This window comes from Felis catus, chromosome C1 (genome assembly GCF_018350175.1).
Source record: "Felis catus isolate Fca126 chromosome C1, F.catus_Fca126_mat1.0, whole genome shotgun sequence".
NCBI lineage: Eukaryota > Metazoa > Chordata > Mammalia > Carnivora > Felidae > Felis > Felis catus.
The window spans coordinates 100,590,199-100,612,421 of NC_058375.1; the positions used below are offsets into that span (position 1 = coordinate 100,590,199).

General features: G+C 50.0%; 1 protein-coding gene across 8 annotated transcripts; it reads left to right on the plus strand.

The window, feature by feature from the left end:
* The first annotated feature begins 348 nt into the window (after positions 1–348).
* TENT5C (terminal nucleotidyltransferase 5C) lies at positions 349–22,106 on the plus strand. 8 transcript variants are annotated; one of them, XM_023259042.2, is made up of 4 exons: positions 402–609; positions 2,243–2,366; positions 11,324–11,387; positions 16,489–22,106. In XM_023259042.2, exon 4 carries the CDS (start codon positions 16,514–16,516, stop codon positions 17,687–17,689), a length of 1,176 nt encoding a protein of 391 aa, XP_023114810.1. In that variant the 5' UTR covers positions 402–609; positions 2,243–2,366; positions 11,324–11,387; positions 16,489–16,513; the 3' UTR covers positions 17,690–22,106. The 8 variants fall into 8 exon arrangements, 6 of the variants coding, with proteins under 6 accessions (XP_023114810.1, XP_011283391.1, XP_011283390.1 ...); XM_045033347.1 differs by lacking the exon at positions 402–609 and adding an exon at positions 831–1,293; XR_006582942.1 differs by lacking the exons at positions 11,324–11,387; positions 16,489–22,106 and adding an exon at positions 8,589–9,083 and having other exon boundaries at positions 349–609.
* Positions 22,107–22,223: the final 117 nt, after the last annotated feature.

The window sequence follows — 22,223 nt, forward strand, 5'->3', positions numbered from 1 at the left end:
GGAGTTTCACTCCCCACTCCTGGAGAGAGAGAGAACCAACGCGAAAATCCTCAGAAAAGCAAGAGAAAAGGAGGCCTGAAAGAGGCCTGAGAGGGAGTGGGAGCAGGACGGAGATGGGAAAAGCCTGGGAGGAAGAGTTCTATGGTAGCAGCAGCAGCAAAGAGCATGGTGGAAAGTAGAAAGAGAGTCTCCGTAACTCCGAAGTTAAGGGGGCGTCAACCCGGGCGCCCTGTGTTGCGCCTGCGCAGTGCTACCTCCTTCAGCACCCCGCCCCTTCCCGCCGCCGAAGATTTACTGGTCTCCCGGCAACCATTCACCCGAGGAGCCAATCAGAGGGCAGCTTTCGCCCTGCCCTCGCCGTCAGCGCCCAGGCGGAAGGACCCCGTGGGCTCGGCTCCGCCCCTCCCCGCCCCTCGCTCCCCCGGGAGGGCAGGCTCAGGGGCGGGGGTAGCCCGCGGGGGCGTGGCCAGGCCGTATAAGAACGGAGGGGGCGGCGGCAAGACCGCTCACTCGGTGCCGCTGCTTGGGGGCTGTAGTGACCGCGCCGCTCCTGCTGGGGGCTGCCCTCGCCAAGGACCTACCTCTGTCGTCTCTTCTTCCGCCGCCCAGGTGAGTCCCCGGCCCCCTCCCCTGAAGGTGCGAGGAAGGGGCGGCCCCAGAGAACCGCGCGCTCCGCCTTCGGGGGGGTCTGTCCCCGCCGAGCGGAGCTCTCAAGTCTTCCCAGAGCCTGGTGGGGGCGCGGGAGCCGGAGGGGAGCTGCAGACAGGTGCCGGGCCCCTCCGGCTCCTGCGACAACACACCTCCCCCGCCCCCCCGCCCCGTGAGGACCAGTCGAGACGCCCCGAGAGGGAGCTACAACTTTCCAGAGACTTCGGCCGGGGCTTGGCAAACTTCGGCGAGTTCCTGCTCCGCGCGTCCCGCGGGCGGGGCGGCCGAAGAGTGGGCGATGGGGCCCTGCAGCTCCGTCCCGGCCCGACGGCGCCCCCGCCGCCCCCGCCCCGCCTGCGCTCCCGCGGGCACGCACGCCGCCGCCGCCGGCCGGCCGAGCGCGAATTCGAACGCGGCGGTTTTGGGAGGCGCAGTTGGAGACGCAGCGGTCAGGGGCTCGTCTCCGGCCGGCGAGGGGAGGGGCGCTGCCCCGGCTCGGCGCCAAGCCCCGGGGTTTGAGACCAGGGCAGAGATCCCTAACTTTCCGTGGACTCACACTAGGCTGCGGACACCGTGAGCCGCAAAGTGGTCCAAGCGAGTGACTTCTGCGCTGCGCTTCTCCTGGAAACTTCTCGGGAATACGGGGTCTGTGCCCTGCCTAGTCCCTCCCCTTTTAGGAATGAAACTTGCTTACCCGTGTAGACTGAAAGCCTGACAGTGAGTTGACTCGGCTGGCCAGCGGTGCGGCCGCCGCGGGAGGCTGCCCCAGATCGCAGAGGTGGGAGGAGAGTCAGAGGAGGGTTGTGAACTCGACCGCTGTGGGTTGGGAGGCTGTACGCCTAAACACAGAACGCAGGTGGGAGAGAAAACAAAACTGCGCTACCTCGCAGGGAGGGAGAACTTCCCGGAGAAGAGCCTGGGAAGTTTCCCTGGAGGACTCGCCGGCTCACCCATCCTCGAGAACCAACCGATAAGGCTGGACCCCGGAGGAGGGATCAGCTGTGTCCCCTCCCCCCCCCCCTTTTTTTTGTCTGGAGGAAGGTTTCTGCACCGCTGGCAAAGCCCTTGTCTTAGGTGGCGACCTGCTGCCTTTTTAAACTTTTTTTAAATTTTTTTTTTATGGAGTTATAGCATGCAAGCAATGGAGTGCTTTGAAGTGCACTACTGCAGTCAGCGTTTATGCAGACTGTTGTAATCATTTGTATTGTGACGGTTGATATTCGGGCTATTTGGTAGGTGGGTTAGGAACCTGAACCTCCTCAGGAAAAAAAAGAAGATTATTAAATCCTTCTAAAGTAGACTCCTGGCTTGGCCCAGCTGCCCTCCAAGGGGGTGGGGTGATGAGAGTGGCCATTGTTGGCTACACTAACCTTTCCACGGGAGTAACTTGGCAAAGAAGCGGCAAGGAAGCAAGCCAGGCAGCCTGGGGCGCTGCGGGTGGGGGTGGGGTGAGGTAGGAGCGCTTACCAAGAATTGTGCTGGGTCTTAAATCCCCAAAGGTATTTTTGAGGGAGTGAGACCCACACGTGAGACCCTGCCATTGAAGGGGGTGCGGTGTGGACTGGAGAATGCTGACTTTTCTCTTCGCTTTCAGGGAGGCGGTCTGAGCTGTACCAGCAGGGGTTCTGTCCTTTGACATTCTTGTTTGTGAAGATGGAAACCTTAATATCTCTGGAGTCAAGCTTTTACTTGAGATAACTGAAACCTTGTGTCTTAAGGTATACGCATATCTTTAGAGTTTGTTTATTCTCATCTCAATAAGGAGTTTTTAGAAAGAAGGTTTTGGTAGATTGTATACAGTCGTTCAGGTAGCTGTAGGGAGAGCCCCATAACATAGCATGAACATTAAAAACAAACAAACAAAAAAACAAAGTTTTTTTCTCCGCCAGGAGGCCTCTCAATCGTTACCCAAAACAAAGGTCCCTAGTTTCAGAACAGGGTATACACAGAGCCGACAGCAGCACTCTATGTTGAGTTTCTTCCACAATACCTACCTTGTATCCAGAGATTAAGTTGGGGTACCTCTGAGGGGAACGGCTTGGATCTTGCCCGTTTGTCAGAATGAGTGTGATTTAGTTGAGCACCCGTGGTTCTCCCTCCTTGGTTTCCTCAGCTGTACTGTGAGTACAAGTAGCTCACGAAATCCCCTCCTGAGTTACAGCACCCCTCACCCCTGCTTTTCCCAATAGGCCCCACTTGGCCTCCATCCCTCAGGGTTCAAGGCCAGGGCAAATTGTGCACATCTCGCACTACCCATCAAAGAACAGAGAAGTCCTCGTACTTCTGAAAGCCCAGAGAACCGCCTGGCAATGAAGATAACTTAGCGTGGACTGGGGTGCCCTTGTTCTTCCAGTGCCTGCAATCAGACACATTTGATACAAAGTTAGAAAACAACATGATTTTTTAAAACTGCTCAAGTAAGTGGTACCTTGCCTTCGTCTTGGAGATGCTGGCGCAGGGGGCCAGTCACCAAAGAATGACCAGCCAAGGGCTCCGAATGGATGTGGTAAACCTTTATTGTGTTACCAGGAGATGTTGTGGAAGCCCAAGACTAGTTTGATGAGTTAAGTTAAACTTGTTGTGTTGGGTTTCTTGGTCTCACAGCAGGTGTGTGTGTGTGTGTGTGTGTGTGTGTGTGTGTGTGTGTGTGTGTTTAGGGGTTCAAGGGAAGTAATATGGAGTCCAAGGTGTTACTTGGGATAAAACATTACTTTGGTTAGATAAGGTTCGTTGCTTTTTTGTGATGTCACTGAAATACACAAGACAGTATAGAAAAATGTGTTCTGCCATCTTGGTGTTTTGACTGTAGCCTACCAAGTTGGCATAAGCTATATTATGATGAAGCAGCCACCTCTGTGTCTAAAGAAATGTTCATGTGTTTGAAGAAAACAGATACAGCGGTAGTGCTGATCTCCTGTGATGCTTCTAAGACTTCTGGTCTCAAGCCTTTTTATCCTTTTACTGCATGTATGATAAGGAAGCTCTTATTTGGAATCTAAATGGTTTAGAGGAAGCATCTTTGTATAACCCAGCTATGTAAGAAAAAGCCTCAGGAATGGTTTAGAATCAGTGGATTTTGTACAGCTGGCCCCTGTAGCCTCTCCTAGAACTGTTTGCAGAACTTTTTGGAATAACAGGAAAAAGCTAATATGAAGATACACTTGCTGATTTTAGTAACTCCGTGTAGCCTATGTTTTAGTCGTGGAGCCTTGCGGAGTCTCGGTCCCCGAACTGCATCAAGTGTTTATTTCTTGGATAACAGTGATTGAGCCAGTAAGTAGTTAAACGCTCCCCAGGCCGCAGTGTATGCCAGGTGCTGCAGGGGCCAAGGCAGCGATAGGTGAAAAGGCCTGGGGAGGTGCTCTGGAGAATGCAGGAGGGCTGGGTTGGCTTCAGAAGGTCTGGGCACTTGGTTTTTGCTCGATTGTCTTTGCCGCTGGCTTGTGAGCCCCAGGAAGGCGGGGGTCTGTGCTCACTGCTGAATCCCCAGCACCTAGAGCCGGGCCTGGTGCACAGACAGTGCTCCTGTTAATTGGATACAGTGCTCTGCTAGCATTCAGCTGCCATTGCTCTCAGAGAGGGGAGTGCACTTTAGGTAGATATCCTTTTGGTGGGTTAAGGTGCCGGAAGCTTTTTGGGTTGGATGCTTCCAGCCTAAAGTGCCCGGTGGCGTCTGGGCCTTTTTCTGAATGGTGGCCTCAGTTGGCCGGGCTTGGAGCTGAAGGGCAGGGACTACCAATTGGCCAGCAGCTGAAATCCCTTAAGCTGAGCTCCGGACCTGCTCTCTCCCGACACTTCCCTCCTACCCATCCACCCCAACCCCAGCCTCACATGGCTCGCTCAGCCTTTCTCTCTCCAGTTCACTAGGCTGCTAGTTCTGCTGACCTTTTATCTTTTTAACTTTTTGTTTCCCACTGCCGTCCCTGACCTGGTTCGGGGCCCTGTAGACAGCGACTCCGTGAGAGCAGTAGTGAGCCTCTCTGGCCAGTCGCACATCCCATGCCCCTCAAACACCACCTGAAGGACTCCCAGGAACTGCCCATCCCTCTGGATGCTGAGTTCCTTTTCAGGACCTGTACCCTTCTGACCTTCTGTCTATTCTCCACTTCCCTTGGATGAGTCTTCCTAACTGCCCTCCCTTGCCTCACAGAATTCATACTCAGCTGCTTGAACAACTCAGTCTCACCAAACTACATTTTTAGCCAGCTTTAGACCCTTCTGAGAGGCTCTGATGTTACCCCGCCTGAGGGTCCTCATATCTCATTACTCGCCTCTTCTGTGCTTCACCGGATGAACACACAAAGTCCATAACTGTCTCCCTATTCACTCTCGGAGGACCCATTTTGAGAAGAAAACTCTCCATGAATCTCGAACCGCTCCCACCCCCTCACGTTGCCATACGTCTCTCTCCCCTGGCTTAGCCCTTGCGAGAGTGGGAGAAAGGGTAATCCTCCACCTTGCCTGGCTGTCTACACCCCACCCCCAAACACATCCCTGACCGGTGCTCGTGGTGGCTGGGGAGGTGGGCATCGCAGCCGGCTGACCGTGCGTGGTCTCGGCCAGTTGTGGCCTTCACGTGGAGTAACTGTAAGGCGGCTGCGGTGGGAAGAGTGCAGATGCAGGGGGAGACACGAAGTGGACACTAAGTGAGCACCTGCCACGTGTCCAGGCACTGGTGGCCACTTGTCCCCAGGCTGGGAGCGAGCGCTGCTGCGGTCTCCGGTGCCCAGGCCTCTCGTGCTCTTTAGTCTTCCCTCCCCCCGGCCTCTGAGGCTGCATTGACTTGTGACAGTGCTCAAGCTTGGGTCCTGGCTGCGCCTTTCCTGCTTCAGGCCTCCGTTTCTTCGTTGTATGAGGGTGGTAGACCAGTGCCGTCCAGTAGAAATAGGAGAGCCACAGTTAAGTTTTTAGAAGTCCTCAAAAAGCTAAAATAGGTGAAAAGAGTTTTAATAATTTTACCCATCATGGGTTAAAGAGGCCCCCCCATGTCCTTAAGATGGGTCCAAGCCACAATATTATTTGTGATCTTGTAATGCCATGGAGATGTCATGACAGATGGTGACATCTCCATATGTAATCAACATAAAGAATATAAATGAGATTTTACTCTTTTTTTTTCCTCATACTGAGTCCTTGAAATCCAGGGTGTATTTTAGATTCCCAGCATGTCTCAAAGTGGACTTGTCGCATTTCAAGTGCTCAAGGGCCACATGAGGCTTGTGGATACGGTATTGAGCAGCATGGGTCCACACCAGCTGTCCAGTGTCTCCCTCTCAAATTCAGATTCTGCATGAGTGGGAGCCAAGAGGTAGCAACAGCAAGTTATGGAAGAAGAGTGTGAGCTAGGCTGTGAGCACCACAAGGGCAGGGGTCTTTGTCTCTTGCTTACCAATGAACTGATCGTAAACTCCTGGAACGGCGATTGGAACATTGTAAGCCCTCAGATACTGGGAAGAACGAAGGGAAATGCAGTCATCGTGGCCAACTTGCTGCTACCCATTTACCCTGGGAGTCAGTCCTGAGACTAAAACACAGGATATTTGATTTCTAGCCCAGTGCTCATTCTTCCATTTTTTGGTGGTTTCTTAGAGAATAATTACAAGGAAATAGAATTTCAAAGAACTGCAGAGGACATCTGACACTGGCAGGGGGCCAGGACTCCACCCGTTTATCAACAATTAAGATTTATCAATGACCAAAATTTGAAAATGCAAGAGGAAGTAACTTTCAAGCAAGGGGTGTCTATGAGTTGCCAAATGACACCAACACATGACTCGGTAAATGCTAGCTTAACCATCCTAGTGGGCCGTGTTCATGGCGTGCAAAGCTCCACACATGTAGGGATACCAAATTCAAGGTGGCTTGGCTGCCTCAGGTGCAGTTGGTACAGGAATAGGTACCACCCCATGGTCTTCTCCTTCACTTTAATGCATCCCTCCCCCCCCCCCCCACGCTGCCCATCCACCTAAATTTCCATTCTTCACACATTTTTAAGGTCAGAAGGACCCTTGAGCCTGGTGATGTTACACTCAGGCTGCTGCTGTGCTCAGACCTGGAGGTCAGGTGTCTGCTACAGGGACGGGTCTGTGCAAGACCGAAACCTGGATGGATTGTGCATAATTAGTATCCTCACAGGCATGGAAGCCAGCTCACACTCAGACATATGTGAATGGGGTGTGTGTATGTGTCTAAAGTATGATAAGTGCTACACTCGAGCTTGTCCCTTTCCTGATAAGGCTCAGGGATGCTGCTAGTGACGGGACAGCAAACTGAGGCCCTCCTTCTGGAAACCTGACAACTGTTCAAAGTTCTAAGCTGGAGAGTCAGGTGGGGTGCAACCCTTGATAGACCCCAGAGGCCAGCAGCCCTTGGACCCTGTGGACTGTATGTAAACTTGCTCATTCTCGTGGTAAACAGCCTCCTAGGAGTCCTTCTATTTTCTCAGTATAGTCAGTCTCTAAAATGGTGGGGCCAGCTCTGGAGATCTCTTTAAATGAGTCAGACCAGTAGCCTCTCTGATTTAGAAAGAGGCAATTGGTAGGAGGAAGTGGGGCGCCAAGCTGAACAGGGATTATTTCCAGTTCGAGTGATGTGCGTAGGGCGTAATATTGCTGACACCTCGGAAAAATCATGACTTCTATGCTCAGCTTCCACGTAAAGATGTCTGTGTTCTGTCCTTGTGAATGTTTACATCTGTGATGCCTTCGGGGTATTCCTTCAAGCACTCCCAACTGTGGTGTCCCAACCGTCTGGGCCCATGTTTTGATTCCATCTTGCTCTGTTTTGCAGCCACAGCATGAGTTCTCCCAGCGTTATCTCTCCAGCCACACTTGCTTACGCATCCTATTTTGAAAGACGGGCTAGTGCCTTCCGCGTGGAGTCTTCTGAGGGCGGGTGTCTGTGGACAGAGCCCGATCTCTGATACTCACTAGGACCGTATGCTGGCAGAGATGGGAGGAACTTGTGAGGGCCTCCCCCAACCCCCAAACTCAAAGCTCGGAGCAAGGCTGGGGTCACTGGGGTCTGTGGCCCGCTTCTGCTCCCGTCCAGGACACCCCATTTCCTTCAGCTCAGGCAGCACCCTTGTTGCCATGGGAATCACGCCAAATTTTTTGGCTGTAGTACACGACGGTGTTGAATGGCTGAGAGGGTGCTGATAACCCTGAGAAAATAGATTGAGACGCCCGGCTGAATGTGACCAAGCTAAGAGTGAGAACAGACCATCTGCACGATGGGCTGTGTCACTGACTTAGAAACGTCTTCTCTGGGCACAGTTCTGTGGCACAGGGCGGTTGTTTGTTTGTGGTTGTTTTGAGTGGGCAACTGAAAAAATAACTTCTTAGAAAAAGCTAACACAATATATTTTATTGTCCTTTTAATAAACAAGGCATTATATGGTTCTCCTGCTTTGGGCAGCCTACTAATGTGAAGTCTTACTTCGTGTACGTTTACATTAAGCACCGATGTGCCTCTCGGTTGTCTGTAACATTGTGTTTGGGGCAGAGGGGTCAGAACATGGCCCCCTCCCTGGTGGTGAGGGGCTGGCGGCTGGCAGACAGGGGCTTCCTCGGGCTGCCCCCTGGGCCTTGGTAACTCCTGGCCTTCACGAGACATTCAAGGATTAAGGGAGGATTTCTCTTCAGAAAAAAGAATCTACTTTGGCCCTGGTTTTTTCCCTTTCTGCCCGCTGATCTGCTGTGTTTATCAAGTCCACGGTCATGCAGAGTGCTCAGCTTTTCTCTCGAGGGCATAGGAACCTCAAGGGCCAAACTCTGTGCGGTTGGGAAAAGTAACAGGTGTGCAGGCTCAGTTTCAGCACGTGTGTGTTCGTTAGTCTGTTCCAGGCTGTTTTGTGTTCAGTTCTGTTCCAGCTCTCCTTCCCCAGGTAGCCCGAGGGGTTCCCGTCACTTCTTGCAAACTTACCTACCTTCTCTCTGCAGCTCCAGTTGGGTTGTCAGTTCCTGGGATCTGAGAAAATGGCCCTCTTGTCTTCAGAGTGTCCTGTTCTGTGGCTTTATCAGTAGATCGACACTGCTGACCTTCTAGCCAGCAGAGCGCATCCTGCAGCTGTCCCTGAGCCCTCTGCGAGCCACAGCCTCGTGGCCTGGCTGGCATCGGGGAGCCCCCTCAACGTGCGGAACGAGGCCTTCACCTAACAGCGATTGCTCCTTTGAAACAAACCTGAGCGCCATGATTACCGTTTCTATCCATAATTACCTTCAATTCTGGTGGCTCCAGCCAGGCTGCATGCCTCCCCGAATCCAGGGTGATCTTGAGGGAGAGGGTCTCTGTACTGACAGCTGTTAGGTAACTCACGCTCTGAGTGTTTCTGCCTCTGCTTCCGGTACCTGCCATCTGGCCTGCCTCACTCAGGGGCCTCAGCACATCTAGCCAGCTTCCTTCCCACCATCCTATAAAAAGACCTTTGTACCTTTCCCCTCTTGCCTTCTTCTTGCTGCCGTCTACTTTCTACAACTCCCTGAGCAACTAGCTTATCTTCGGGGCCCTACCCCAGTCCCAAGACGTGCGCCCAAACCATCCACCTCCTAGGAAACCTCTCAGTGGCTTTTGTGCCACTTCCCGGCAGGGCATCCGTGGACAGTTCACACTTTGTGTAACCTCTTTGTTCCCCAGTCCCCTCACCTGCAAAGTAGGGATAATAGTATCTCCCTTGTAGCCTCGGTGTACGTGTCAGATGATTTGATCCAGATAAAGCTGGATCAGATAGGGTTTGGTGGTTCATGTTAGGGCACCTGGCTCGCCATCTGGTCACATTTGGTGTCTCCAGGCTGTGGCCCTCTCTACATGAAGAGGCCCTGGAGGGCTGTGCACCTGCTAGTCCCGGCTAGGAGCTTCTGAGGAAGTGGTAAGTGGTTTCTGAGTGTGTAGGACTGGTAAGATGTTTCTATTATGAAACAGCTGATGCGTGTCCTCGTTGAGAAATCCGATTCCCCACACTGTGGCCAATGAATCACCTTCTCTGGTGCCTCTCTGAAGGGCACTTCTAAACCACCTTGGCGTCCTTGAAGATGAACACTGACTCCTGTCCTTTGCTCAACTGCAGTCTGCTCTAAAGCAGGCAATAAAGGGTGATTGATGCAAGCTTTGCTCTTTTCAGCGTATGTGGTGGACATAAGGTGTCACGGTCCTTTTTTGGATAGGATCAATACGGTGTCTCTTTTAGAAGCGATCGCTGTAGGGGAGCAAGAACTGGTCATCCCAGTGCATCTGTGGGCTTGTAGCATGAGCCTGCTGCCCTGTCCCCGCCTCCCACCCTGCCAGCAGCCGGGCGAGCTTGGTGGGAGCCGTTGCCGGTTCCAGGAGTTCGAACCTTAGCTCTGGAGTTGAGGATCTGGAGTCCATTCACTGAATCTTTTCTAATCCTTGTTCCTTAATTTGCACGCAAGGGACATTGGTGGCTTCCTCGGAGTGCTTGTGAGGGTTAACTGGGAGTGGGTGTGAAGTGGTTATACTGAGCACCCTTGGTTTTGCGTGCACATCTGCACCTTTGTTTTATAAGGGAAAAGAGGACCAGAGTTGTGGTTCTCATTCACTCAGGTTGCTGAAAGAATTGGTAAGACAGAATATGATGTTGTGTCTTGCACCCTTTTTCACTTCCGCTTAAGCTCCAGGTTTTTATATGCAGTGATGCAGTTTCTTTTTCCTTCGTGTCCTCTGTTGGACATTGGAGGGGGAAGAGGCCTGCCGCGGGTGCGCGGGTCCCCTCTCAGCCAGGAGCTGGGGACAGCAGGTGTCTTTGTTCTGCACACACACCGCCGGTAGTCTGTCACCAGGCTTGGTCCATTGCCCATGGTTGGGTCTCTGACCTGGAGCTGGAAAGCATTACTAGGAAGGTCCAGGCTTTGGAGGTAACATCCAGTAACAGTGAAAGGAAATGTTGTCATCAAAGGAATGTTGAAATGTGTTTGAGGTCCCTTCGTATCCTTACACCCCAGCAGGGTCAGAGGAAGAGGGCGTTGCTCAGCTCTCTCTGAAGTGGATGGGAGGTCTGCCATAGCCGAGAGCCTCCGTTCACACCTCAGCATTTCCATGAAACCTTTGGGACCATACCTTCTAGAGCTTTCGTGTTAAGTATCGTAGACCAAGACTTAACTACACACTGTCCTTAACTTTGTAGATGTACATCTCCACATGTACCGAGAACTCTCCGGACGGTGTCTGTGCCTAACACCAGGCATAAATAGGACTCAGTGATGATTTGTAAGCCCTTGACCATAAGACCCAGAAGTGTTACACATGCTCTTCTCCAACCTGTCTGCCCATCTGTCCTGCGTGTGCTCTTGAGTCCTCCCCATGCTTTCAGTCTCCATCGCTCTTGTTTCTGGGATCCAGATAAGCTATAAAGCAGGACTAGAAATAGCTAGCTTTCTCTCTCTCTCTCTCTCTCTCTCTCTCTCTCTCTCTCTCTCTCCTCTCTCTCCTCTCTCTCTCTCTCTCTCTCTCTCTCTCTCTCTCCTGTTTTCTTTTCAGTTAAGGCCTAATCATAAGTTTTCAGATCAACCTCCCTTTGAGGGCCTCTGTCCCAGGCCATGGGAAACATGGGTAAATTAGACATGAACTTGTCCTTAGGGAACTTGGTATAATCTTCTTTGGGCTTAGTCGGTCATTTCCTCTCACCTTTTGCTGTCATTTCTGCAAACGTGCTTTCTTCTAGTGTTATGTTCCTCCTGCCCACTGCAGCCAGATGAGAGAAGAGAAGGGAATTCAGGGCACCTGAGGTAGGTGGTCATCACGAGTCCCACTTTCCAGAAGATTAAGTACTTTGAACTGAGGAGGCAAGTGGCCATCCTCACCTGTAAAAAGATGCCTGAATTTCCAAATCAGTGAGAAATCCTGGTTCCCACCTTGCCCAGTTTCTACTGTGCAAAAATACAATAAATCTGCTTCTCAGGCAGTAAGAGGAGAATCGTACACTTTAGTTTGAATTTACCAGCCTTCACACTGATTTTTTTTTTCCTAGTCATTATTCTGCTAAATTCTGCGGAACAGAATTGGCCTTGAACCTGGGCCTTTCATGAATTGGGAATGTGTGTTTCACAATATCAGGGTTGATTTCAAGTGGTTAATTAAAACTCAAACTGTCGCACTAAGCTCTGGTGCGTTATCTAAGCCCTCAGGGCCTGAAAGTTGGAGGATTTATTCTAGTAATACCAGTGTTCGTTGGAGTAACTAAAAAATATACTTTCGATATTTGAAATTGCTTGGATGGTTGAGAGAAAACAAAGAGTTCCTTTGTAATAATCACCAATAACTTATGATTTGGGGCTCTTCTAATGAGCTAAGTACCAAATATGAATCCAGCCCAAATTTGAGCCTTTGCTCGCTTGAGCTCCTCTGTTTCTGAGTCATGAACACTGGAAGAATTAAGAGCTATACCATGGATTTGTCACTCGCCAGTTCCACAACATGCTTCTATAGGGGCTACTTTTTTCTGAAAGTTAACTCCGCTGTTCACACGTGTGTCACAAGAAGCTGGCATAGAAGATGCCAACCACGACCTCTTAGAGGCCTGGAGAAGTGTTGATTGCATGTAGTAGGGGTCTTCCCGTGGTAGCCAGCAGTCAACGTAACAGCATCATCAGGGTCGCTATACTATGTCTGAAATGTGAAATCGCAATTCTTACAAAACTATGAAGAACACTTTGGATTACAAACCTGGAATGGCACTAGGTGAGGTGGCTTATCCATTATTTTGGAAGTCTGGAGGATTTTTGACAAACAATGGACATCTTCTTTTGAACAGTAGGGAAAGAGAAACTTGACTAAAAGCCATTCTAGGAGAAAACCAGTCCCTCCTCCCCAGCTCGCACCTAGAGATCAACATTTAAGGCTCAGAGGGGAAGTTTCTATGTGTATTTGATTGGGGCACGTGGACATAGAGACGCGGGAAGTGATAGGAAAGGGATGGAAGGAATCAGGCAGCAGGGGAGTGAGCAGGCTCATGGGGGAAAGATTTTAGGAAATGGCTCATGAGATTTTAACAGTTCTCAACTAATACATGGGAAGGTTCTAAATTCAAAAAGGATAAAGTAAGTTTTCTTCGTCCCATCTCCCAGTCCAGAGGCAGGTTGAACTACTTGTGTTTCCTTCCAGAGGTCTGTATGATTGTACGCGCATGGGCTTGTGCTTTTACACACACAGCGTTGGTTTTCTCTGAATAAGTCTCAACTAGAATTTCACATTCATACAGATTGAGCCGTTCTTTGGACAACTGCCATCTAAGTGTATGCTATCGTATACATGCACTAAGTCATTTAACCTTCTGCTGAGGACTCTGTACCTTCATAAATAATTCTCCAGCATCCTTGTTCACCCTCGCAAGTATACCCACAGGATAAGATCAAAAGGACCTAGAAGTAGAATTGGTATGGAGAATACGTCCACTTAAAACAGGACATCCACACTGTTCTTCAGAGAGAACTCATGGGCAGGGTGCCCAAAGGTATCTGCTGCTTGGTCTCTGCTAACCTGATGGGGAAGGATGATACACTGAAGTTTTAGCATGCCAATCCCTTAACGTGAGGGTGACTGTGTCAGGCATCTGAGTTCGTGCCCTTCGCCCCTTCTTCCATTGGGGTGCCAGTCTTCCTGATTTGTAGGAGCTCATCCTTCATTGATGAAACGAGCACTTTGCCTCATCATGCAAATATTTTCCTAGCCTGCTCGTGTGACGTCTTTGTGGTGCTTTTACCATGTAGGTGTTTTTTTGTGTGTATCAGACTTCTGTGACTTTGAGATTTTACGTGACTTAGAAAGGACTGCCTACTCTATGTACGTGTGTGTAAATTCCATGTTTCCCTAGAACCCGTAAAGTTTCGTCCTCTTGTGCTTAAGTCTAATTCATCCATCCAGATCTGAGTTTGGCACAAGACGAGGAGCCACTTTATTTTCTTTTTTTAATCTAGATAACTATCACATGTCTAGACTTTTGCTCTCTACTATTTCTCTCTACGTTTTCTCTCTCCTGTATCATATGCCAAATCCCTTTATGTGTTGGATTTTATTTCTAGATTTTAAAAATTCTGTTCCATCAGTTTGTCTTTTTGTACCAATACCACGTTGTTTCAATTACTGTGGCTTCATAATATCTCTTATGGGGCTAATATGTACATCATTCTTGTTTCTCATAACTTTTCTGGCCATTCATGCCCCTCCTCCCATATGAACCTTACAAATTTTCAATCTAAAACAGATTCTAACTTTGAACCAAGTTTAGAGATTTAAAAATACATGAAAAGTCTCCTGTATATGTCATCCCCTTCCCTCCCCAGTCCCTTCCTGGAGGAGGAATGATGGCTTCCATCAGATTCTCGCTGGATTTAGATGTTCCTCCTGTAGGACCACTGTTCTAAAGGTGGCAATAGTCCTGCCTTTAATTTAGAAAAAATTTTTCCCCCACAACTCCTTTAAAGAAAAAAAAAAAAAAAGTATGAGTCAAAAGTCATTCCTATAGTTATTTTCCTCTGCAACATTGAGGTTCTTCCTAGAGGTATCACAATAAATTGTTCCTTGTCTTCCAAGTACTGATTCAACTGTGACTCCTCTGTCACTGTGACTTCTCCTACCTTGTAAACACGAGACTCAGAAGCACAATAACAGGTAATGCACAAGGTAGAGCAAAGTGTGTTTTCATAGGTAGGTCAGCACAGCCAACGGAAATCTGTGTCACCGAATCACAGGTGGCTTAGCGGTGTCTCAAAACAAAGCTAGCGCCAGACCTTTCCATGGCCATTTGGACTGAACTGGGCAGCACCGTATGTTGTTAGGCACAGCGTACTGGTCACCGATGCTGATCACTGAGGGGCCACAAAGAACCAAACGTACAGAGAGCACATTAAAAAGACGCCCCAAATCTGACTTGAAGCCAAGTGCTAGCCACAATAAACATTCAGTATTTCATCACAAATTTTTGTTATCCTTAACCTAGGAGTGCTTTGGTAGAATGATCTAGGTAGTCGAGGGCTTTTTAACGCTGTCCAGACAGGTTTGAAGGGAAACTTTTGCCTGCCCACTGGCAAGTATTCTCCTGTGGCAAGCACAAGAGTGCTCATCCCTAGGTTGGGCTTCCTAGAGCCTGCTTGGATCACATGACCGCCCCTCCTGTTATGAGCCAAGCAGATTCGGCCCCTTAACCTACGTAGTGAAGGGAGCCTGTGCTGTGGCTTGAGTGGTGCATGATGGCCAGACTGGACAACTTGCTAGGTCTTGGCTGCATGCCACCTTCCGCCCCTAAATCCCCAGCCCGGAGCCCATGTTACCTTTCTGTCAACTTAGGCCCCCTCCCCATCAGGGAACCCTTCTGTGGCCTTCTTGTCCTCCCCAATCAAGGGACACTCCTTTCTTCTACCTGTACGTTCCATTTTGTTTCTAGCGCATATGGCCCTATATTGCTATGTTGTGTTTGCACCCACCTTCGTGGCCAGCTCCTGGAAAGCCGGTCTTGGTGTGTCCAGTGGTGCCCCCCCAATGGTGAGTGACAACCATCCCACTGACCTGAGCGATTAAGGCGAGGATTCCTGGCACCAGCGCGAGGCTAAAAATCCACGTTGGAACCTCAGGATCGTGCCTGGTGGGTGTGCATGCAAAGACAGCGGTTTCCAAACCATAAAACCGCAGCAGTTGTTGGGATGGGTTTTATGTGTGCCTCGCAAGTCAGGAAGGTGAAGGGGGCAGGAAGGCTCTGCGCTGAAGACTCCGCACTGAAGTCCAAGGATAGCACCTTGACATTTTGTTTCTGCTCTTACGTCTGTCTAGCTAACATTTGACCCATGTGGATCCCCAAGCACCTTGACTTTCTAATACGGCAGTATTTGTTTTTACATATCAGGATTTCCAGAGATCTGTTGTGTTTCATTTTCTGAAACGTATCACTTAGTCGGAGATTACTTTGGTAACTGCGGTTCTAACAAGTGATGCGTGACGCAGGATGTTTTTCTCCTAGGACTGAGAGCTAACTTCGTTCTCCTTGGGTAGCTCTGAGGTACTCGATTTCAACATCCAGTCAGATCACACTGCCCCGAGGAAGTTTTCCCACCTCGCGCAGAGGGCCTCTTAGGTGGCAGAGCTGTTCCTTCACCACGCTGACCCCAGCCTTTGTCGCCAAGAATTTTGTCATTCAGGCAGCTCCTTGGTGTCCTACCCTGGATAACCGAGGTGCTTAACTCTAGGGCAGGCCACTCCCAGAAGTGAAAAGGACATGGGATTCTTGCTCATGAGGTGTCTGTGTCCGTGGTTCCGGCAGGACTGATCCGACTTCCTTTCCTTGGTGTGCAGGCAGCCCAGAGGGGAATCTTCACCTCCTCACGGAGTGCAGGAGGTCTTTCTCTGAGGGGTCTTGTGTTCGAGGTTTGGGGGTTATAGCTTATTTAGCAGCCAGTTCAAGATGTAGTCAGTCATGCAAAAGCAGGAGAGGTAATTCTATTAAAAAAAAAAAAAAAAAAAAAAAGGAAGAGTAGCAAATCTTGTAGGCCCTCTACTGAGTCATGCTGTGTTTAGGTCACTTTGTTTAACGAGTTTGTCCACTTGCTTTCGCACACACCACCCTCTCGCAGACACACCAGCCAGCCCCACATCAGACAGAGTTCTGAGGTCCTCAGATTTGGGAGAGGGTAGGGTTAGGTGTGTTCTGTCCTCCCTCCGCACAGGCACCACTCCCACATACTTCTCCAGAATATCAGCAACACCCAGCAGTGGGTGCTGATTGTCGCTGTCACGCGGGACGGCGTTCAGAGATGAACCAGCCCCTTCTCTGAGTCCCTCGAGGTGCTGGGCCGCGTAAGAGTGACTCCTAACTCTGCTTCTCACCCCCTCACTTTGCAGTTTCCCTGCAAGAACACCCCCCGAGATGGCAGAGGAGAACAGCAATACCAGGGACTGCCTGTCCTCCAGCGTGCTCAGCTGGGATCAGGTCAGCCGTCTGCATGAGGTCCTGACCGAGGTCGTACCCATCCACGGACGAGGCAACTTTCCGACCTTGGAGATAACTCTGAAGGACATCGTCCAGACCGTGCGCAGCCGGCTGGAGGAGGCGGGCATCAAAGTGCAGGACGTCCGGCTGAACGGCTCTGCGGCTGGCCACGTCTTGGTCAAAGACAACGGCCTGGGTTGCAAAGACCTGGACCTCATCTTTCATGTGGCTCTTCCCACAGAGGCGGAGTTTCAGCTGGTCAGAGATGTGGTGCTGTGCTCCCTCCTGAACTTCCTGCCGGAGGGTGTGAACAAGCTCAAGATCAGCCCGGTCACCCTGAAGGAGGCGTACGTCCAGAAACTGGTGAAGGTCTGCACGGACACGGACCGCTGGAGCCTGATTTCCCTCTCCAACAAGAACGGGAGGAACGTGGAGCTGAAATTCGTCGACTCCATCCGGCGCCAGTTCGAGTTTAGCGTGGACTCTTTTCAGATCATCTTGGATTCGTTGCTCTTTTTCTACGACTGCTCCACTAGCCCCATCTCTGAGCACCTCCACCCCACGGTGATCGGGGAGAGCGTGTACGGGGACTTTGAGGAAGCCTTCGACCACCTGCAGAACAGACTGATCGCCACCAAGAACCCCGAAGAGATCCGGGGCGGGGGGCTGCTCAAGTACAGCAACCTCCTGGTGCGGGACTTCAGGCCCACAGACCAGGAGGAGATCAAAACTCTAGAGCGTTACATGTGCTCCAGGTTTTTCATCGACTTCCCGGACATCCTCGAACAGCAAAGGAAGCTGGAGACCTACCTTCAAAACCACTTTGCCGAGGAAGAGAGGAGCAAGTACGACTACCTCATGATCCTTCGCAGGGTGGTGAACGAGAGCACCGTGTGCCTCATGGGGCACGAGCGGAGGCAGACCCTGAACCTCATCTCCCTCCTGGCCTTGCGCGTGCTGGCGGAACAAAACATCATCCCCAACGCCACCAACGTCACCTGCTACTACCAGCCAGCTCCGTACGTCAGCGACGGCAACTTCAACAACTACTACGTTGCCCACCCCCCAGTTACCTACAGCCAGCCGTACCCTACCTGGCTACCCTGTAACTAACCCTGAGACCTGAGGGTTTCCACAGCGGGGACCCCAATAGGGCAAGGGCTCTCAGCTAGGGGAGCCTCCTTCTAGATGTAGGTGTTTGGCTTTTAAAGGGGAACTCAGCTCTGATTCTGCTTATTTTGTCCTTTGTGCACCCATTGGAATGGGTCTACAGTATATCATGAGCCAACCCTGAAGGGACCCCATCATTCCAGTGCCACTTTGGAAAACGCTATAGGAAGTAGGACCCATCCACGTCTTTCCGAGAGAGACACTAACATGTCACGTCCCCAACATCCGCGCGGGGACATTTGGAGCTCTGTGCGCCAATGGAATCTGGGAAAGTTCCTGGGCGGTGTTTCTCACCCGGGCCTACGGTTGGCTCTGTTGGCCCTCACTTGGGGTTCTCAGCTGTTAGGTGAAAGTTGTGGTGATAGTCTATTTTCTTGTACCAATTTTAGCCAGGCAGAAAATGGTGGACATGAGAGTGGTCTCGTGACTGCATTTTTCTGTTCGGGAGACTGAATTGCGTATGTTTATTCCCTGTTAGCAGAGCTGAGGATTTCTTCTCATCAATAAACCAAAGCCGGTAGCTGGAGAATTGAGATCTGGTTGAAAGTGGTTTATGGTTTAGATGTTGTGCTCTCACGAGGATTTGTGAGATATTGCTGAGGGGGGGAAAAAAAAAGACCTTTGCTTGAAATGTAACTTGAAAACAAAATAAAATGTGGAACATAATGTTAAAAGCAGAATTGTGGTGGGGGTGGGGAGGGGCTGATTGTAAATAGGAAACATGAATGTTCTTTTTTTTTCTTTAAGGAATTCTTATTGAATGACACCTCCCCCCCCCCCGCCCCCCGCCCGCCCCCAGCAGTTTATCACTTTAGTTTTGCTCTTCCTAAGACGAAGGATTGTCCAGAGTCCTTGCAGTAACTGACGCGAGGGTCTTCCCATGTTTTAATTGGAAACCCATTTTGGTCACATTCCGAGTATGACCAGCTGTTTTTCTCGAGTACCTTGGCTGATTACTTTTTGTTTGTTTTTGTTCTTTCCTCAAAAAATAGCGATTTCCCTCCCCGGACTTTTTTGGACAGCAAATGAATTCAGGAATTTCAACAGGGCTGAATGATCTGTGGGACGACCTGCTGTGGTGGGCAGAGTTCTTTGGCTGAAAACTGCTTTGGAATTGAACCTGCCGCCCCTGTGGCGTGCGCGAGGTAGAGGCTTCGCGCTCACTCGGGCCTTGTGTGCGCGGCGTGATTAATTCTGGTGTGTTCTGGGAAGAATGGAGTACATGAAGAACGTCTTCCTTATTCTGGTAGATTTGACCGTACTTGTTTCTCGTCTGCACTTTAGAAGGAAAACAGTGTTAATCTCCAGTCTAAAGCAAGCTCAGTGAATGGGGGCGTTCTGGGCTGCTGCCCTCCCAGTAGATTGTGAGTTTTGAAGCTTCTGTGGGATCTCTTAGAAAGCATCACTCTAGGGCACTAAGGGCAAAGGAACTCAGTAGCACCAGCCAGCTTGGTTTATAGAGTGACTTCATCAAATCCACACTCCTGATTTTTCCTTTCTTCCGTGGCCGTAGAATTCCCCAGCCCTGAGTGATTGCTTTCCTTTTTTCCTTGCTTTAGGCAGTGAAGTTACCTTACGGCTTAGCAGAAACCGAGTGATTTACCTTTTTCTGAAGATGGTATTTTCAGGGTGTTTTTTTGTTTGTTTGTTTTTGTTTTTTTGTTTTTTTTGGAATCTGAGATCTTGGTCCTCTTAAAGCAGATTGGTCATGACTGAACCCCGAGGCTTAGCTGGTATCCATGTTGTCCTACGCTAGGTGAATAGAAGCCACTTCTGTGGGCAACCAGCTTCTGCAACCAGCTCCTGTTGCCCTGTGAATCGCAGTCACGTTTGAATTCACTGGCTTTGCGTCCAGGCCGGTTCTACACTGAGGGGGGCCCAGCATGCTTCAGGGTTAAAAGGGGGGCAATGAGGACTGAATCCCAACTTTGAAAACTACATGTTCCTCCGTGACATTGAAAGGCTGCCATTGTGGTTGGATGGCAACATCTTTGCACAAAAGTGACAGACATGTTTAACCAGAGCTTTGAGATGTGATGGAGCCATGAACGTAAGCACTTGCTGACAGAAGTCAGTGCTGCTCTACTAGAAGGCTTGACGATCAGGGTGACGAGGCTCCAGATGAAGATAGGATCAGAGAACCACATCAAGTAATTAAATTTCCAGTTTGCCCTTGGAGTTCTTTCTGCTTCTATTTTTTTGCTATCCGGTACTAGTCCTCCTCTGAGGAGGGAGGGAAGCACAGACATTGCTAGAAATTTCCAGGTTTGCGCCCCCCACCCCCTGCCCCAGTTCTTTACTACCATTGCACGATGACTATCTTTGGTACAGTCTGCTTACCTGAAGTTTTTGGTCAGCCCAGCTGTCTTGAAGTTTGAAAGGAGACACACGTTCTAGAACCATCGGGGTAAAAAGCCGCACTGACCAAAGCTGCACTTTTAAAACCCCGCCCTGGTCCGGTGGTGTCTCTACCTGTTCTACAAGCTTTGCCAGCCTCAGAATAGACCAGGTAACCTTGAATCTCAGGTGTTTGGAAAGTCCAGCCGAAACCTGCCTTTCACACTGCTCACACAAGCACCAGGTACCCTGAGCTGGTACTGAGGCCAGTGGTTCCTCTCTTTTGTGTGTTGAGTAACATGAAACTTGGCAGTGGCTAAGGGCACTAAAGTTCAAGTACAAATTCTAATATAAATCTAAGCAAGCCCTTTTTGCTTCAGGACTCCACCGAGCTCTCTGATGCTTTCTGCAAGTACGCAGCTTGTTTTCCTGGCCTGCTGCTTGGAATCCGCTTGAGCAGCAGCGAGATTAAAACAGTACCGTTTCCCCTCGTGTTGGCAGAAAGGCCCAGTCTGAATTCCTGGCCTGGCGCTTCAGTCTCACCCTCAGATTTTACTTTGGCAAGAAGACGCGATTCCTCACTCGACTTCAACTCTGAAACTAAACTCCCCGTCACTGACACCTTCAAATCGGGGTCCCTGCTAACCGCATGTGGGCTGTATCCTGGCCCACACTCGGGAGCACCTGGCAGCGTGTGGGGCAGGGGGGTGGAGGGGGGGGGAGTCGGGTAGGAAAGACGCTGGGTCCCTGCTGTGTGCTCACAGATGTGGTTTGGCGGTCAAGCGCCCCCACCCCACCCAGTTTGATTTTTTTTTTTTCCCCTCGGGGACTTGAGTCACTGTGAGCTGTGTGTGAACCCGCTTTTTGGGGTGACACATTAACAGTCCCATCGCTGATGCCCTGATGTCCTTCCACGTCCGTGCGAGCACTAGCTGCTTACCTGCATGGTAGGTGAGGGTTTTAACTCGCAGTGCTTTGGTGACTTTGAGAAATGGTGCCGCTGAAGAGCAGCTTCCTAACTGTAGGAACACCTCCTTTCTAGTTAACTTCCTGGTACTGGTGCCTTGTTTTACGACGCAGCTAGATTCTGGGCTCAGATGTGTTGATAGCTATCCCTGTGTGGGGAGAGAGCCTGTCGCTCACCGGGGCCATTATTTCCTGGGTGTCCGACTGGGGCTGTATACCAGGGAGAACCCTTCGGTTGGCTTCTCCGAGGTCAAGAACTTCCATTTGCCAGGGGTAGATTCGGATCCTTAATCTGGCAGAGACCAGAATGTCACAGCTGGTTTTGGAACCTATTCCAGTTCAGCCAATTCCATTCAGAGGACCAAGGGAGGTACGTAGGGAGGATGTATTTTAAACCTGGCAACTTTGCCGGGTTATTTGTGGAGACTCCCCAAGGTGAGGACCAGGAAAGAAAATGTTTTGTGTGTTTTTTTTTTTTTGTGTGTGGGGTTTTTTTGTTTTTGTTTTGTTTTTGTGAGTCCTAAATCTTGTTTACCTATCACTTTTTCAAAAATAGTTTAAGCGTAAGCTAAAGAAAATGCTTGGAGGTTTGCCTGGGCTGGTGCGAGTTGGTACAAAACTGTCATGTGTGTTTGTATAGGGAGGTGAGAAGACCATCCATTAAAGAGGAAGTCATTAAATAAGATGGATAGGTGGGCGTTTTAAAACTGAAGACATCTGGTCTTTTTTTTTTTTTTTTTTTTTGATGGATAAAAAAAATAGCTGCTTCAGGAAAATTAAGAGTTTTTAGCTAGTAATTTCCAAATTGATATAGATGAAAAGTAAGATACTCATTAGACTGAATTGGAAGCTTTTTGTTATTCTGCATTTGCAAAGCCTTCGAAATGTTCATTCTTCAGTGATGCCTAAGATGCGTGAGGTTTCCTCTTCGGTGTGACGGTCACTGACCTCCTTATGTGATGAAGGTGAAATCACTTGTCAATGCAAACTGTATTAGAAGTTAATGAATTAAAGCTTTGAGTTTGAGAAATAAAGATATATTTAAAAAACCCCAAAACCTTGTCGTGCTCATTTCTTTGTGTCTCCTCCACGGTGAGTGAACCTACTAAAGATTTCAGGAAACGTGTTGTGTGATGGCAGGGGGTGGGGCAGTTATGAACATTCTCAGCCTTAG

What these genes read in the sequence shown, in the direction of transcription:
- TENT5C (XM_023259042.2), top strand. Translation starts at nt 16,514, where the DNA reads ATGGCAGAGGAGAACAGCAATACCAGGGACTGCCTGTCCTCCAGCGTG.